The sequence below is a fragment of the Elgaria multicarinata genome, chromosome 1, assembly GCF_023053635.1.
Source record: "Elgaria multicarinata webbii isolate HBS135686 ecotype San Diego chromosome 1, rElgMul1.1.pri, whole genome shotgun sequence".
Taxonomy (NCBI): domain Eukaryota; kingdom Metazoa; phylum Chordata; class Lepidosauria; order Squamata; family Anguidae; genus Elgaria; species Elgaria multicarinata.
In genome coordinates, this window is record NC_086171.1 from 7,182,009 (window position 1) to 7,199,428 (window position 17,420).

At 46.9% G+C, this 17,420-nt stretch overlaps 1 protein-coding gene and 1 long non-coding RNA gene across 2 annotated transcripts in view; one reads left to right on the forward strand and one right to left on the reverse strand.

The window, feature by feature from the left end:
• Positions 1-17,420, forward strand: part of LOC134396437 (uncharacterized) — a 37,393-nt gene continuing 19,973 nt past the window's right edge. Inside the window, exons 1-2 of the long non-coding RNA XR_010025263.1 lie at positions 1-65; positions 15,315-15,482. This is a non-coding gene — a long non-coding RNA (uncharacterized LOC134396437). The remainder of the gene's footprint in view (positions 66-15,314; positions 15,483-17,420) is intronic.
• Positions 4,971-9,937, reverse strand: LOC134396349 (7-alpha-hydroxycholest-4-en-3-one 12-alpha-hydroxylase-like). The gene is made up of 2 exons (XM_063122820.1): positions 9,870-9,937; positions 4,971-7,164 (listed from the first exon to the last, which is right to left on the reverse strand). Exon 2 carries the CDS (start codon positions 7,140-7,142, stop codon positions 5,604-5,606), a length of 1,539 nt encoding a protein of 512 aa, XP_062978890.1. The 5' UTR covers positions 7,143-7,164; positions 9,870-9,937; the 3' UTR covers positions 4,971-5,603.

A 17,420-nucleotide genomic window follows, 5' to 3' on the forward strand; every position in this document is an offset into this window, starting at 1 on the left:
GTCGGACAACAGCAACACGCTGCAGGATACGTGTAAAGAGGCTTGGGACTTACAAGTGCACAGGTGTAAGTTTGCAAGTTTTCATACGAGCTATAAATGCTATATATCTGAAGTGGGATAATACGAGGGAGAACCAGAAAAAACGTGGAGGTGGGATAAAGGCTTAAAACAACTGAAATGTAGATACAAAGACATAAGAGGAAAGCCAAAAAATTAGAAAAACAGTTTAACGTCGTCAGTGGGATTATGATAAAAAAGGAGAGAGACACGGCACCTTAAAGACTAAGAAATTTATTATAACAAAAAGATGTGGGCTGGAGGCTTCTTCATTAGACATCTGTGTGTATGCTATATTTTCTTCACAACAACCTTGTGAGGTAAGTAAACCTGGGAGAGAGTGATAACACCCCCACCCCCGCACCCGTCCACTCCCAAGTTCCACAGTAAGATCCATAACTGCACAGTGGCTCTACACTCCAGGTCAAAGACTGTATCCACTCCTACGTTAATTCCCCTCTCTCTGAGGCATTCAATAAATGCAAAGTATTATTCTTAGTATTACCACTGCTTGTAGGATCAGTTACTTCAGGCATTGATGAGGAATGAAAAGACATTTTTGTTTAAACGAGGGGGGGATTTGTACAACTGATTAGAGTTGTCACTGAGGACACCTGTATTCTGGCATCTAGGGAAATGTCGTTTATCATGGCATGAACTTTCAAAGACTCTGGTCCAATATTCAAGAAATGAACCGGCAAGGTAGTATGTCTGTCTGGAGCTCACTACTGCTCCACTGAACCTCTCCCTAAGGTAGTGGCCATGTATGTCTCATCTCGACTTCATACATTTACTGACAGGGGAACCATATGCAACATAAGCAGGTTAGCCAAGAGCTACAGGAAACTGTTCTCCTTTCATAATTACAAAATAACATGGTCACTTTTTTGGACCTCAGCGTTTATTTTTATTTTTCGTAACCTCACCCTTAAAAGAGACAACTTTGAATATGAGCTAATATTTTACAAAATGTCTTCCACTCAGAACTTCACAAAGTAAATAACTGCCAGCCAAAATAACAATGAAAGCCAGGTTGAAAGCCCTTTGCCCTCAGGCTGCATTATGATAAAGGGTAGGGGTGTGATCCGCTCCGATTAGGAGCGTAGAAGCAGTAGCGGATTGGCCTGCTCCGCCTTACCCAGAGGCGGAGTAGGAGCGGACCGCGGACCCCTAGAAGCAAGGCGAAGAGAAGCGGCCATTTTTCGGAGCTCCTAGTTCAGGCGGAGCGCTCCAGTCGCCATCTTGAAAACATTTCGCCATAGGATTGCATTGCGGCAAATAATCGCGGATAACTACGTTCTTTTTGAAGCTATCGTTCTGGAAATTCTTGTGCTCAGAGAGTCGTGGATGGGGGTCATTTTGAGACCACTCTCACCTCTCTGCGTTGTGCAGGTCGCGTGCTATATTTTTTTGAAAATCGGGTCAACCGCGCGGCTCAAACGGCGTTTTCGGCTTTTCGCCCATAGGATTGCATTGAGGGAAAGAATCGGGGATAACTGGGGGGGGTTTAAGCTATCGTTCTGAAAATTCTTGTGCACAGAGAGTCGTGGATGGGGGTCATTTTGAGACTACTCTCAACTTTCTGCGTCCTGTGGTTCTTGTGCAATATTTTTTTAAAAATCGGGGTTTGGGGTTTTTTGTTTTTTTTTGGAAGCGATGACAGGCACATTCAACTCCCAATCCTGATGAGAATTGATCTCCTCAGAAAGCATCCTCCTCCAATCCCAGCGTTGGAGGGGGGACTAAGGCAGACCCACCCTGAGAACTTTCTGTTTTGTGTCTCTTTGTGGGTTGGCGTTCGTCGAGGGAACACTTAGTTAGTTAGTGCTCCTGCTTTGGACTTTGGAGATAGATTAGGATAGATTTAGTTTGGCGCGTGTGTGTGTGTTTGTTTGCTTCTTTCTGACTTATAGCTTAGTTTGCCCTGTGTTTTTCCCTTACTTTGATTTAATATAAACTTTATTTTTAAATTTTGGAGTGTGTGTTTGGTGGGTTGGGTTGGTTGCCCCCCCCCTGACTGTTCTGCTTTTGTGAAAGCTTTCTTTTGAAAGCATACACACACTTCTTGTCCCATTTTCCTACATTTATTAGTAATATTCTTAAACATATTTTATTATATTCTTTTACATAGTCTTAGTAGTATATTAGTATCTCATACATATTATTAGTAGTATTCATATTTTATTCTTCTTATACATATTAGTAGTAGTGTTTGGTTGGTTCTTTTCCCCCCTCCCCTCTCTTAAATCCTGATTGTGTTTCCTTCTATCTTCTATATACCAAAAAATACCAAAAAATACCAAAAAAAAATTTCTTCTCTTTTTCTTCTCTGTGTAACTTGGACTGAGTGGGCTGCTTTTGTGAAGTGCAACAGGCAGCCACAGATTGAGCATTTTGGGGAAAGCATACACACACTTCTTGTCCCATTTCCCTACATTTATTAGTAATATTCTTAAACATATTATTAGATATTCTTAGTAGTATATATATTAGTATATTCTCATACATACTATATTAGTAGTATAATATTTTATTCTTTTTATACAGCATACACACTTCTTGTCCCATTTCCCTACATTTAAACATATATTCTTCTTATACATATTCTTAGTAGTACCTTATACATATTATTAGTAGTATTAATATTTTATTAGTCATCATGAAAAGAGGGAGCAGGCGTGCTGAAAGCAGCAAGGCTCAGGCTGGCACCAGTAAGCAGGCTGCCTCTCCTCCTGTGAAAATCAAACGGGCAACTCCTTGGCTGACTGCTCCAAAACAGAAGCAGGACAAGCAGCAGGCAGAGCCACTCTCTTCTGCAACTTGTGCCCGGTGTTCTCTTTTTGAGGGTGGGAATGGGAAAAGTGCCCCTTTACAAGAGGCAGGTGGCATTAGAGGAGGAGGAGTATCCCCAACACCTTCATTATCCTTTCAGCCCACGAGCCCGCTGATGGACCTAGACGAGGGGGAGGGGGAGGAGGAGGAGGCGGTGGGCCTCCAGGATGTGGGGCCTGAGGAGGAGGAGCAGCAGCAGCAGGCCGAGGCTCTCTCCCCAGTCTCATCCCACACCCCTGTTTCTGTGGCAACACTAGAGAGCTCAGGAGGGCAATTGGTGGTGTCACCACGGAAACGAAAGACAAGCATCGTGTGGGACCACTTTGAGTTGGGAGCGGATCCCCGCTTTGCTGTCTGTCGCCACTACAAACTCAGCCTAAGCAGGGGTTCATCGACAGGGCATTATGGAACCAGCAGCATGAAGATGCATCTTCATAGGCAGCACCAGTCGGTCTTGCTGGGGAAAGAGGCAGGCAAGGCGACTGGTTCCAGGGGAAAGCCGAAGGCTGCTGCTGCTGCTGCTGCTGCTGGCACTTCCACTCTCAGCTCTCCATCTCCCATCCCCACAAGGGTTAGGCAGGCAACCCTGCCGGAAATGGGGTGGGGGAAGTATGGAACCACAAGATGGTGTTTTCCAACGCCCACTCAGGGTGCTACTGTGGTGGGGCATCTGCCGGGACTGACTCCTCCCCAATACTAGATCTATGACATGTCACTCTGCCTGCCCCTCTGCTAGCCTGTCCTCCTCGGTGACCGACTCACTGGGATGGTTTGCGTTTGCAATGCGTGACTAACTGCAGTGCTGGCTTAGAAACCAGCCATCCTTGCCTCACTTCCTTGTGCCCCAAGAAATGCCCGCAGCCTGCCTGCCTGCCTGCCTGCCTGTCTGCCCGCCTCCCCCGGGGTGTTGCTGTGGTGGGGCATCTGCCAGGACTGACTCCTGGCCTACTCTGCCTGCCTCTCTGCCCGCCTGGTGCCTGGTTTGCTCCCAATCGTCCTCCTCTGTGCCCCTCAAGGCGTAACTGCTGGCTTAGAAAGAAAGAACCAGCCATCTTTGCCTCACTTGCTCCTTGTGCCCGCTTACGGGTTGGTTTGCTATGCGTTAGTGCTCAAGCCATCCTTGCGGCACTACAATGCATGCTGCCTGCCTGCCTGCCTGCCTGCCTGCCTGCCTGCTTTGATGGGATTGCTTTGAGTCTGGGCGTCCATGTGGACACATGGATAAGCTTTCATGGTGCCAAGTTTGAGGTTTCTAACATGCAAATTGACGGAGCTATCCCAAGGGGTCTGAATGGGGTGCCCGATTATCAAAAATTCCCCAAAAATCAGGGGATGATGGGATTGCTTTAAAACTTGGCGTGCATGTGTATACCCCCATGAGGTGTCATGGTGCCAAACATGAGGTTTCTAACTTGAACAGAAAAAAAGTTGTATACTTTTTTGGATTTCAATGCAAGCCTATGGGGGGGAGAAAGCAGAGCTCTGATCCGGATCCGGAGCTCCGCAGTGGAGCGGAGCGGACTATAGGCGGAGCAGGGCAGAGCGAAGCGGCCTGATCCACAAATTGCGGATCTGAAAGAGAAGCTGATCAGGGGGTCCGTGCACACCCCTAGTTTCTATGTAAAGTGGAGGACTCCCTCCTGCTGCCAAGAGCTTTTGCCCTCACCTGAATCCTGGCTGAGGAGCATCATGGACTTCAACTTCTCCATCATCACCTGGTACAGGACAGGTAGATACTTCCCTCTGAGATACTTATCGCTGATTTTTTTTAAAACTTGGCGTGCATGTGTATACCCCCATGAGGTGTCATGGTGCCAAACATGAGGTTTCTAACTTGAACAGAAAAAAAGTTGTATACTTTTTTAGCTTTCAATGCAACCCTATGGGGGGCAAAAACGGAGCTCCGGATCCGGATCCGGAGCTCCGAGCGGAGCGGAGCGGTAGTGGGCGGAGCGGGGGCGGAGCGGAGTGGCCCGATCCGGAAAATGGCAGATCTGCAAGTGAAGCGGAGCGGGGGGTCCGTGCACACCCCTAATAAAGGGAACGTCTAGATCAGGCGATATGCCAGGGATCGCCCCGGGATCATCCCTGTGTGTCCACATGATGCCAGGGGATCCCAGGGCAGGGAGGGATGATCCCTCCCTTTACAGCTTTAATCCCAACTTTTCCAGTGGTCTTGGGATTGTTCTGATCCATAGGAGGTGTAGGCAGCCGTCCCACTTTCTTCATGGCTCCTCAGGAGTAAACATGAGGAAGAGGGGACTGGGCGTGTGGTACGGAGCTGTTCAGGAGCTCTGTGTCTATCAGGGGGGAGGGGGGAGCGGGATTTTCTTAAAAAAGAAAACTAACCTTTTCGATGTAGCGTTTCTGTGCTCATTTTCAATAAAGAAACAAAAATAAAAAATGGCGGACTTGAAATCCTCTTCCTCCTGGGACATCGCATGCCACTTGAGGCCTGAGGGGGAGGATCTCACGATCATCATATTGTGGGAACCTCCCCCTCCCCTCCTTAGATCTAGACATGCTGAAAGATTCTGTATTAATAAAATAATATTTTTAACAAGAAGAAAAAGAATTTAACTGTGAGCCCACTTGTTAGTTAGAAATAAAAACCAGGTTTGATAGGGCAATCCTATGCATATTTTCTTGGAAGCAATCCAAAGGGCTTACTCCTGGGCACTGTGCAGAGGATTTGAGCCTAAATGACGTTCCCTTTAGACTCTCAGTCGGTATTTGAACTGAACATCATGAGACGGTTTTGTAGTTCCAAACCCATGTCTTCTTACATCTATCATAGGCATTTCCTCTTCTGCATTAACCAGTTCCATGTCAAAGTAGGCCAGCATCAAGAAGACAAACATCTTCATTTCATTAACAGCAAAAAATCGCCCAGGGCAAAGTCCAGTTCCACCACCAAAAGGCATACTGTAATACTTTAGCTTTTCCCCATTCTTGTAGAACTCCTTTTTTATCCCATCTGGGGTCACAAACCTGTCGTATTTGAATGTGTGAGGGTCAGGGTGGATTTCTGGATCTGTTTGCAGTGCAAGAAAAGGCGACAGCAGTAGATCATCACCTTTCCGGAGAGTATATTCTTTGCCATCGGCCATCTTAATATCCATTTCCTGCATCACGGTTCTGAAGATAAAAATAGACCCTTTCAAGCGCAGAGTTTCCTCTATTGCACTGTCCAGAAGAGGAGTTTTGATCATATCCAAGGACACGTTGATGAAGGGGCCGCCTGTCTTGTCCTCCTGACCGGTCTCTCTTAGAATTCTGTCCACTTCTTCCCTCACTGCCTTCATTGCTTCTGGATATTTCAGGAGATACAGAAGAATCCAGAAGGTAGCATGCACAATGTTAGCTTGAGATACCCAGAGAAGCATCAGATTAAATTGATTCCGCATCTTTTCAGTAATGCCAGGCTCAGTGAACTGCCGGTTTAGCTCAGCTACCCAATTGCTGATGCCCACCCTTTGATATAACTTTTCTACTGAGAGAATGTCCCAGAAGTACTTCTTCAATCTCTCTGTCTCCTTCTTGCTCAGAGGGTCTAGTATGCCGCTGACCATATGGGGAAAGAAACGGTCGAATTTCTCAAAATTTTCAGAGAAGTTTCCACCTTGGGTTAATTCATTCTCCTTAGCATTTTCTTTGCTGTCTACATCTTTGTGTGGCTCATTGCCAAACAAAGTCAGAAAAGAGGCTTGGAAGACAGTTTTGTAGATAAAGTGGAGGACTCCCTCCTGCTGCCAAGATCTTTTCCTCTCACCTGAATCCTGACTGAGAAGCATCACGGACTTCAACTTCTCCATCATCACCTGGTTCAGGACAGGTAGATACTTCCCTCCGAGATACTTATCACTGATTTTTTTAAAACTATATAGCTGAGAATCTGTGGAGTGGAGGCCAAAAACATTATGTGCTATCATTGATGTAAGTTTATTATAACTCAGCACTTTTGATAACTTCATTAAGGGTTCATAAGTAGAAGGATCAAACAAAAAATGCATGTAATTGCCTTTGAGCAAAACTGTGAAAATATCCCCATGTTTCTTCCGCATCCTTTCCAAAAACTCTTCAGGGCTCCAAATGAAACTTAGCCCATGTCCGACCCACGGAAGGAAGCCTTTTTCCAAGGGGGGTTCCTTGGGTTTCCTCTTGCGAAATGCTCCTATTTTATGGAGTCCGCCAAGTATGGTTGCCAAGAGGCACGCTAAGAAAGTGCAAAGCATAGTCTCCCATAGAGTCATTGCTGATGTGCTGTAGGTAACACTGCAAAAGAATAAAAGGATCCACAGGTTTATATGAATCAACCAATCAGATGGCAAATCAGTGTGGGGTGATCTCATCTCATTTCTGAGCAGGTACAGGCAGTTGCAGTTTTCCTGTTCCGTTATTTATTTGGTTATTTATTAAAATGTTAATATTTTGACATATATCACAATGAGCTCAGGGCAGTGTACAGATAAAATCATACGTATAAAATAAAAGAAATATACAATTCTAAAACAAATTAAACAGTTACTATGTTAAAACTTATATGAAATTTTAAAACAGTAAAATCCAATTAAAAGATGACAGTGTGCAGGCTGCTGGATTTAGCCATCAAAGGCCCTGTCAGAAAGCCATGTCTTAACCTGGCAACAAAATGAAACCAGTGCCAGTCAGGACTCCAGAGGGAGGGCATTCCACAGCTGGGGTGCCACAACAGAGAAAGCCCTCTCCTATGTCCCACCATAACATATATCATAGAATCATAGAATAGCAGACTTGGAAGGGACCTACAAGGCCATCGAGTCCAAACCCCTGCTCAATGCAGGAATCCACCCTAAAGCATCCCTGACAGCTGCCTCTTGAAGGCCTCTAGTGTGGGAGAGCCCACAACCTCCCCAGGTAACTGATTCCATTGTTGTACTGCTCTAACAGTCAGGAAGTTTTTCCTGAAGTCCAGCTGGAACCTGGCTTCCTTTAACTTGAACCCATTATTTCGTGTCCTGCACTCTGGGAGGATCGAGAAGAGATCCTGGCCCTCCTCTTTGTGACAACCTTTTAAGTATTTGAAGAGTGCTCTCATGTCTCCCCTCTATCTTCTCTTCTCCAGGCTAAACATGCCCAGTTGTTTCTGTCTCTCTTCATAGGGCTTTGTTTCCAGACCCCTGATCATCCTTGTTGCCCTCCTCTGAACACGCTCCAGCTTGTCTGCATCCTTCTTGAATTGTGGAGCCCAGAACTGGACGCAATACTCTAGATGAGGCCTAACCAGGGCCGAATAGAGAGGAACCAGTACCTCACGTGATTTGGAAGCTATACTTCTATTAATGCAGCCCCAAATGGCATTTGCCTTTCTTGCAGCCATATTGCACTGTTGGCTCATATTCAGCTTGTGATCTACAACAATTCCAAGATTCTTCTCGTTTGTAGTATTGCTGAGCCAAGTACCCCCCATCTTGTAACTCTGCATTTCATTTCTATTTCCTAGATGTGGATCCAGCTACTCCACAATGACGGCACCCAGGTGGAGGAGGCAGGCAGAGAGGCGGGCACAGGCAGGCACAGGTAGGCACAGGCAGGCAGACTGACGGGCATTAAGGGTCTGGTACATTGCAGAGGTAAGTCATAGATCTCTGGGTGAGTAAGTCCAAGCAGATTCAGCTACCCCAAAATGATGGCACCCAGACAGAGGAGGAAGACAGAGAGGCGAGTACAAGCGGGCACAGGCAGGCAGGCTGGAGGGCATTAAGGGGGTGGTACATTGCACAGGTAAGCCATCGATCTCTGGGGAAGTAATTCCCAGCAGATCCAGCTACTCCACAATGACGGCACCCAGGCGGAGCAGGCAGGCAGGCAGGCATTAACGGGCTGGTACATTGCACAGGTAAGCCATAGATCTCTGGGGGAGTGTACTTCCCGTTCCTGTTGGATAACAACAGCCCAATGCCAAAGCGCTGGTGAAGTCAATGAGTGGTACGAGTTGAAGTGTGAGGTAGCTTCTCAAAGCCAGGAGTCTACATAGGAGCAGCCCAAGGATCTGACTCTGTGCAATTGACCTTGGCGAAGCAAAAACCAAGGACAATTGAGGGGACACATTTTACGTTGCTCCAGGAAGGAATCCTCAGACCCAACTTTTAAAACTGCAAGAAGGCCTATGTTGCACAGTGGACGTGCCATGTGTCTTCTGCCCAGAGAAAGTACAGATTTACACGCAGCACCCTCCAAAGGAGAAGCAGTGGACTGCGGGAGTCTACCTCCCATTCAGGTTGGAGAACAGCCTACACCTACATACATTCACACAACTGAAATCTGACCAGGAAATCAGTATGCACATACTTGGCTTGTTTCAGGTTTATTGTGATTTTCATCACTTACTTCTTTACTTCCTTGTAAACTGCCCTGAAAGCTTCAGTTATTGGGTGGTATAGAAATGCAATAAATACATTAATCTAAGAGAAGAACAATTATATTGAAAAGACTTCTTGTTCAGCTGGCAGACCAGCTCGCTAGGCAAGACTTCCATGACACAGTACAGTATAGCGTGATTATTTCAGAAACAGATTAGATTCAAGACTCAAGAACATTTTACACGACAACTGTATTATATTAAATTATTTTTAGGCTGCCTTTAAGGATAGAACCCCATGGAATTGTTGAGCAATACTTTACATGCACGCGTAGGGTAGGGTGGAGAGAAATGGCCCAAACAGAACTAAGAATGTAAGAAGTGCCATGCTGGATCGGACCGAGGGTCCATCTAGTCCAGCACTCTGTTCTCACAGGGGCCAACCAGCTGTGGACCAGGGACCCACAAGCAGGACACTGCACAACAGCACCCTCCAGCCCATGCTCCCTAGCCATTGGTATATACAGGCTTACTGCTCCTGATCCCAGAGGTAGCACAGAGCCATCAGGCTAGACTTCTCCTCCAGGAATTTATCCATAAGAATATAAAGAGAAAGTGAAGACGAGGAAGAAAAACTTACGTCACACGGGTTTGCTTTCAGAAGAGTGAAGTTTACGCTCCCTCCTCTGATTAAGAGCAGAGTGCAATGTTCTTTTGGAAGTCTACCTCCTTGTTCTGTAGAGAGATCATATTTATTTAAAGGTGCATGGGAGTGCCACTCTAGTTAAGGTCGTACAGTAAAAAAAAAAGCATTCTACCATTATAAATGGGTAATTTTCATTGTATAAAGAATGTTTCACCAATCTTCTTGAAATGTACATGTGCTAGAATGAAATATTATAACGTATGAGGTGGCCATTTGAATTCATAATCAATAAACAAAAAAACTATGGTTTACAAATCAACGTTAAAGGCTCTACAGTTTTCAACCAAACTCCAAAAAGCAGGGAAATTGGGAGTTAAGGCTAACAGGCCTATAAATAAGCTGCCCCGCCCGACCAACGGTTTGGGCGGGAAGCAACCGTTGTGAGCTGGGCGGAAGGAAGGAAGGCGCTCACGAGGCTCTTCCACGTGAGCCTCGTGGAGCAGGGGCGGGCCCCGGCTATAAAAAGCGGCCCCCGCCCATGTCTTGGTGTCTTTCGATTTCGGCTGCCAATAGGACAGCTCTGGAGAAAGAGCCGAGCGTTTCGGCGGCATTTCCGGCGGCATTTCCGGCGGCGATACAGGCAGCAGTTGCGGTGGCAATTGCAGCGCCATTACAGGTGGCGTTGGCAGCAGCGGCGGAAAAGTGGCTTCATAGCTTTTACAGCGCAGTTTGGAGAGTGTCTGGGGGGGGCAAGAACAAGTAGCCTTTCAGGGGGGCGGTTCGGTTTACTCCCGCTCAGGCAGCCCGGCCTAAGTTTCCTGAAGTTCTCCACTTGACAGATAAAACAGCTGCGACTGTTGTTGCCAGACTGAAGGCAACATTTGCACATCATGTTATACCTAAAGAGATAATCTGTGACCATGTACCATTTGCGAGCCAGGTTATGAGACAATTTGCAACTGAGTGGGGGATCACCTTGACACATTCGAGCCCAGCTTACCCTCAGTCCAACGGGCAAGCAGAACGTACTATACAAACCATCAAGCACATGCTATCGAAAACTCTACAAGATGGCGCTGATCCATATCTGGCTCTGTTGAACCTGCGTAATACTCCAGTAACAGGTTTAGGTTTTGCTCCTGCCCAATTGCTCATGGGACGTTTACTACGGAGCACACTGCCAGCTATTACATCTGCCCTGAAGCCCAGGGTGCCACGTGGAGCGCACCCTAGATTACAAGATCGACAGAGGCAGCAGAAAGCATATTATGACAAGCACACAGCACCTCTTCCACCTTTGCAAGTAGGAGATAGGGTCAGGTTGAAAACAGCTTTAGGTTGGATGCCAGCATCAGTAGCTCAGAAAAGAAGAGAGCCACGCTCATATGTAGTGGAGACTCCCCAAGGTCAAACTTATAGAAGGAACAGGGGGCACCTCAGGAGGGATGGCTTTTCCCCTGTGGGTGCAACCAATGTGGATCTAGGGGTTGCAGAGGAGCTGGCATCCCCTGAGGCAGTGGTCTTGCCAGAAGGACCTCAAGGTGAGCTGGAGCTTTCGTCAGATGGAACAGCAGATGGAATCGAACGGACACGGAGTGGGCGAGAAGTGAGACTACCAGCAAAGTTTAAGGACTATGTTATGGGATAGTGGTGAAGAGCGAAGATTGACATGTTAAGATTTAATTGAACAAAAGATATTGTTTTTATGGAGAAGGGGGGATGTGATATGTGGATGTATGTACCTTTAAGAGGCCTGTAGCAGGTAGTCTCCAGGTCCTCATCGAAGGCCTGGGCAGAGCCTCTGTTTCTTCCAGTTGGTGTTGTGGGCCTTGCTGAGGGAGTTTGGTGTGTCACTGTTCTAGGAGGTTTTAGTAATAAAGGAATCCAGCAAGGAAAAGACTCTGAAGTTATTGCCTGGTAGTCTAGGGGCAAGTGGCAGGCTGAGCAGGTAAGCTCACCCGTATGGTCCCTATGCCTGAGGGATACTACACGGCCGGGCCAGCCATTCCCTGGCCCAACGCCCAGAGCGTTTAAGGGGGTCTCCCTGCGAGGAAGCCAAGCCCTCCTCAGCTCTTGCCCAGCTCCTTACAGGCCAACGGCCTTTGCCCAGCCATAGCTGCGCGGCGTGGCTTACCTGTGACTTCCTTTCTTTGTTTTTATTTCTTATTTTGTTCTTCAGCTTGCATCTCCTGGTCTCAAAATCATTTGCCCATAGGAGCCAGCCATTCTGCTGAAGCTAAGCAGGGCTGTGTTTGGGCAGGGTTGGGATGGGAGGCCATTTTGAGCAATTTAAAATTCTAGTTTCATTTTTGTTTAATACATTACTGTGTGTTTGTTTGCTATTTTTCTCTGTTTTATTTAATTTACCCTATCCTTTACTGAAGTACGATTGTTAATTGTTCTCCCGGATTTATAATTTTTCATTTAGTGTTCTAATTATAAATTTAATTAATTAATTAGTTAATTTTTTTTTTTTAAAAAAATAGATTTTATCTAACGGGAGGGCCTAATTTTAAGTATGTCTTCCAAGAAGGGTTGTGGAGGGCCTAAGGGCAAGGGCCGCGCACCACACCCCTTAGCTAAGCGCCATCCTCCTGCACCTCTTGCTTCTTAATCTGATGAGGAAGGGGATAGCATGGCTTTAGTTTTACAGCGCATCGCAGCTTTGGAACATGACAATGCCATGTTAAAACAACAGTTAAAAGCTAGTAACCAGAATAACGCTAGCAGAAGCAAGGGAAAGAGGGCTAATAACGCAATGCAAGTTCCTCTTTCAGAACAACCAGCTAATCCCCAGCCCAGGACCCAACCAGTAGGCACGTCAGATCCAGACCAGGACCAACATTCTGAAGGCCAAGCTACTGCAGCCATAGAAGATGTAGTATTCAATCCTCCAGTGATTCCTCCCACTCCAGTGGCTTCTAGCAGTGCCTCACACAGTGAGTATCCTCACACCACAGCAGGTTCATCTACATCACCACTTCCTCAATGGGGTCTTCCACCTTGGGCCATGAGCCCATTTTGGCCGTTCTCTCGGCCTATTGAATTAGAGGAACAACAAGATTCAGGGAGTCCTCAACGGGCAATAGCAGAGGCTTGCACCCCGGTCTGGCAGATGACCTCTAGCCCTCCTGCTAAGGCAGTTGCAGAGACTCAAACTGTTTCTTACCCACTAGTAGGAACAAACTCTGCTAATCCAGCTACTGCATCCCAGACTACCCAAACTGAAGCAGAGCCTGGCAAAGATGTTGCCAAAGTAGATCCTTATGCGTCAGCTGAAGGGTCTAAAATCCCTTATGGAGCTATTTCTACTCCAGTAGGCTACCATCTACTGCCAGCCACCAAAGAAAAGACATGGAAAGGGGAGTTTGTAGATTTGTTCTCTCTCTTATTCAGGGAGGAGGAGCAGAAGGACAAAGACAGTGAGAAAGATAGAGACCAAGAACGTAACAAAAAGAAGAAAGTTGAACGAACTTGGGCCAATTGGTTGGCTGGTTACATTATCTTCTTTGGTGTTGTTTTACAAAAACACCCAGAAAAAGCAACGGTTTTGGTCAAGTATTTGGACATAATATTTAGATGTTATTCCGAATACCTAGGCCCTGCTTGGCTGGGTTATGATGGGGCTTTCAGATTAAAGGCACAGTTTAACCCTGATATAAAATGGGATGTCAAGGAGCCTGAATTATGGCTCTAGTTTAGCCAATCTCGGGTGAGAGGGCGGATAGTGGACATATTTTGTCATGACCAGTCAGGTCTTCACAGTCTCATGGGCCCACCAGGCAGGCAGTTCAACCCTGTCTATTGTGCTGGGAATTCAGTTCCAAGGGCACGTGCTTGCGCACACAGTGCAAATTTAGACACGAGTATTCCGTCTGTGGGGGTGCTCATCCCTACTCCGGTTGCCCACAAATCAAAGGCACCAAAGGTGGAAGAGATTTCCAAACAGGAAATAAGCCACACAATACTGGCCCTTTACCAAAAGGGCCCAAGCCCAATTAGGATACAGGAGCTGTCATTGTCATTACAGGATTATCCTCGACATGACGATGCACTTTTTCTCTTCGATGGTTTTATGTTTGGATTTGGAATCCCTTTCCAAGGCCCAAGGATACCTGTTTTTTCCAAACACCAGGCTTCTATTCACGGAATGGAGGAAGTGGTTTCGGAAAAAATAAACAAGGAGGTGAAGTCGGGAAAAGTGCTAGGCCTGTTTCCTCACCCCCCTTTACCCCTTTTAAGGGTATCTCCATTGGGCATTGTTCCCAAGAAAACTCCAAGGGAATTTTGCTTGATACATAATTTATCCTTCCCTCCTGGGTGTTCTGTCAACGATTTTATCCTAGCACATCTATGTACAGTTCATTACACCTCCTTTGATGCTGCAGTATGTATGGTATGGCAGTGTGGAAAGGGGGCGTTAATGGGAAAGTGCGATATTAAATCTGCCTTTCGTCTTTTACCTGTACACCCCAAAGATTTTGAACTACTGGGATTTGCATTCCAGGATCATTTTTCATGGATCAGTCCCTCCCAATGGGCTGCGCCATGTCCTGCTCAGTTTTTGAGAGGTTCAGCACCTTTCTAGAGTGGTCATGGCAACGCAGGACGGGATCTCAGAATTCCGTCCATTACCTTGATGATTTTCTTTTTGCAGGGGCAGCTAATTTGCCCCAGTGTGCCCACTTCATGAAGGAGTTCGAGGCCCTTTCCTCTTACCTAGGTGTCCCCTTGGCTCAGGAAAAGACCGAGGGTCCCACCACCTGTCTGACATTTCTAGGGATACAGCTGGATTCCATTAGGCAATCCTGCAACCTCCCAAAGGATAAATTAGTCACACTCAGAAGTTTGATTACACACGTAGTTAAGGCACGGAAAATCACTCTCAGGCAACTTCAGGAACTTGTGGGCCACTTGAACTTTGCCTGTAGGGTGATAGCACCGGGTACAGCCTTTTATAGGTGATTATGCGATGCAATGAAGGGTGTAAGACGTCCCCTTCATCGCACTCATGTTTCAGCAGAAATGAGGGTGGACGTTGAAGTCTGGTCCTCCTTCCTGAAACTATACAACGGCATTTCATTTTGGAGGGCAGATTTGTTATTAGAGGCTCAATTACAAGTTTTTTCTGATGCATCCGGATCTCATGGGTTCGGGGTGATCCTCAGGGATCGCTGGTGTGCTCAGCAATGGCCGGTGAGTTGGAAGGAAGTGGGAATCTGCCATGATCTCACCTTTTTGGAATTTTTTCCAATTGTTGTGGCTGTTTATCTGTGGGCAGATCTCCTCTCCAACTCATCCATACATTTCTGGTGCGACAATCAAGCCACAGTTCAGGTAGTCAGTTCTTTATCTTCCAAGAACGTTCGAGTTATGAGGTTGGTTAGGGCAATGACACTTTGTTGCCTTCAGCATAATATCATATTCTACGCTCGTCAGGTTCCGGGACTGGATAATGGAGTCGCTGACGCTTTGTCGCATAACCAGATCTCCAGATTCCGGGAGTTGCCACCTGCTGCTCGTCAGTATCCGGATCCCATGCCCAAGCAGCTTTGGGATCTTAGAGAGCCTAGGCGATGGAAGCCATGAGGAGATCCGTGGCCCCAGGTACCAGAGCGTTATATGAGCGTGCAGGTATGGAATTCCACTCCTTTAGGGCATCCTTAGGACTGGCACCCCTTTGGCCAATTCCCATCGAGCATCTCATGCAGTTCTGTGTAGCTGCTCATCACAAGGGTGTAGCTATCAGGACTTTGAGGGGAAAGTTAGCTGGCCTCTCTTTTGAGGCTAAGATACAAGGTTACATTGACACAACGGCCGATCCTAGTATTAGGAGAATGCTGGAGGGTTGGGCTAGAACTGCCCCAGCACCTCCAGATAAATGCAAACCGATTACCCCCGAGATTCTAGTAGGACTCAGAGAGCAGTGGGCTGCTCTCTGTTCCTCTCCATATGAACAGGATCTCTATCATGCAAGTGTCCTAATTATGTTTTATGGAGCATTTAGGGTGAGTGAAGTATTGGCAAACTCTAAGAACGATAGTGCTGTTATGGCCTTGCAGGTCCAAGACATTTCTCTGTCTACAGACACAGTGAAGATCCATCTTAGGTGTTCCAAGACAGTCCAGAAAGGCAGGGGTGCCAGTATTATCTTGGCCCCAGCCAATAGAAGAGATCTTTGCCCTGTAACAGCAATGAGAACTTTTTTATTTGCCAGAGGATTTGGCCCAGGTTTCCTATTTCGCCACAGAGACAAATCCCCGTTGACCAAGTACCAGTTTGGGTCTGTGGCAAAGAAGGCCCTTTGTGCAATGGGCATTGATAAATATCAATTCAGAACGCATTCATTCCTAATTGGAGCTGCATCTACTGCTGCCAAGGTTGGATTGGCAGAATCTAGAATTAAGGACATAGGTAGGCGGCATTCCACTGCCTTTAAGGCTTACGTTCGTTGAACAAAGTTTTCCCCTAGTTCATAGTTATTTTTTCTCCAGCAGATGTTGTGTCAAGACCGTACCTTTCGCAGATACTCATCTGTGGGCACAGCATGGTTTTTTGGGCCAGCCGCAGAGCATCGCATACGGCCATGGGCTCACAGTTGGGCCTTGGTTTTGAGGCCTTTGTTCACTAGGTTGGACGGCGAGGTTTGCGATGGGGAGGTCTGTTAAACTTGTTATTCCAGTTTGAATCTAAGTTCTGCCTGCCGCAGGTGTTGGTGATCCACCTGGGAGGTAATGATTTGGGCTTGTTAAAAGGGAAAGCCCTGATTCTGCAAGCAATGTCTGATTTTGATTTCATTTGGAGGCGATGGCCACGGACGTGGATCGTCTGGTCTTGCATGTTGCCTCGACGCACTTGGCGTGAGGGACGTGATATTAGGGGCTTAAATAGGGCAGAAAGCAAAGTGAATAGGGAGATCAGACTGTTTCTCCATGGTAAGCGGGGATGGGTCATCCCATACCCGGCTATTACTCCTCACAGACCAGAGCTTTATAGGGCAGATGGGGTCCACCTCTCCGATGCAGGAAATGATATTTTCCTGTTGGATCTGCACATAGGACTGCGGGACTTCTTCCCGGGTTGGTGGGGGAAAGGGGACCTAAGCTGAGGCTTGGTCCCCTTTTGTGGCAGGGAATGTGCTGGAATGAAATGTTATTGATAGGGACGGTGAGCCCTCTGGCACCCTTGGCAGTGATTGGCATATCCAGAGGACCTGCTCCTCGGGGGCTATGCTGCTCACGTGTCAGGGTATGGTGTGCCTTTGGAGACCATTCTGTCTGCATCCACTCGCTGTCCCTTATGACAGTGAGAGTGGGTGTAGTGGGGTGGTCTCCCCACACTTGCAGAGTGTCACAAAGCAAGATGCCAGTGTTCCGGCTTCTTGCTTTGGAGAGTGGCTCGCCCTATGGCAGGCAACAGGCCTGAGTGACAGGATTATTCCTGCACTTTCATGAGCAGATCCTAGGAGGGATTGGGACTACATTCTTATTAATAAAGAGGCCCTAGTTTACCCAAGCTCTGGTGTCTGTGTCTTCTTTCACGCGT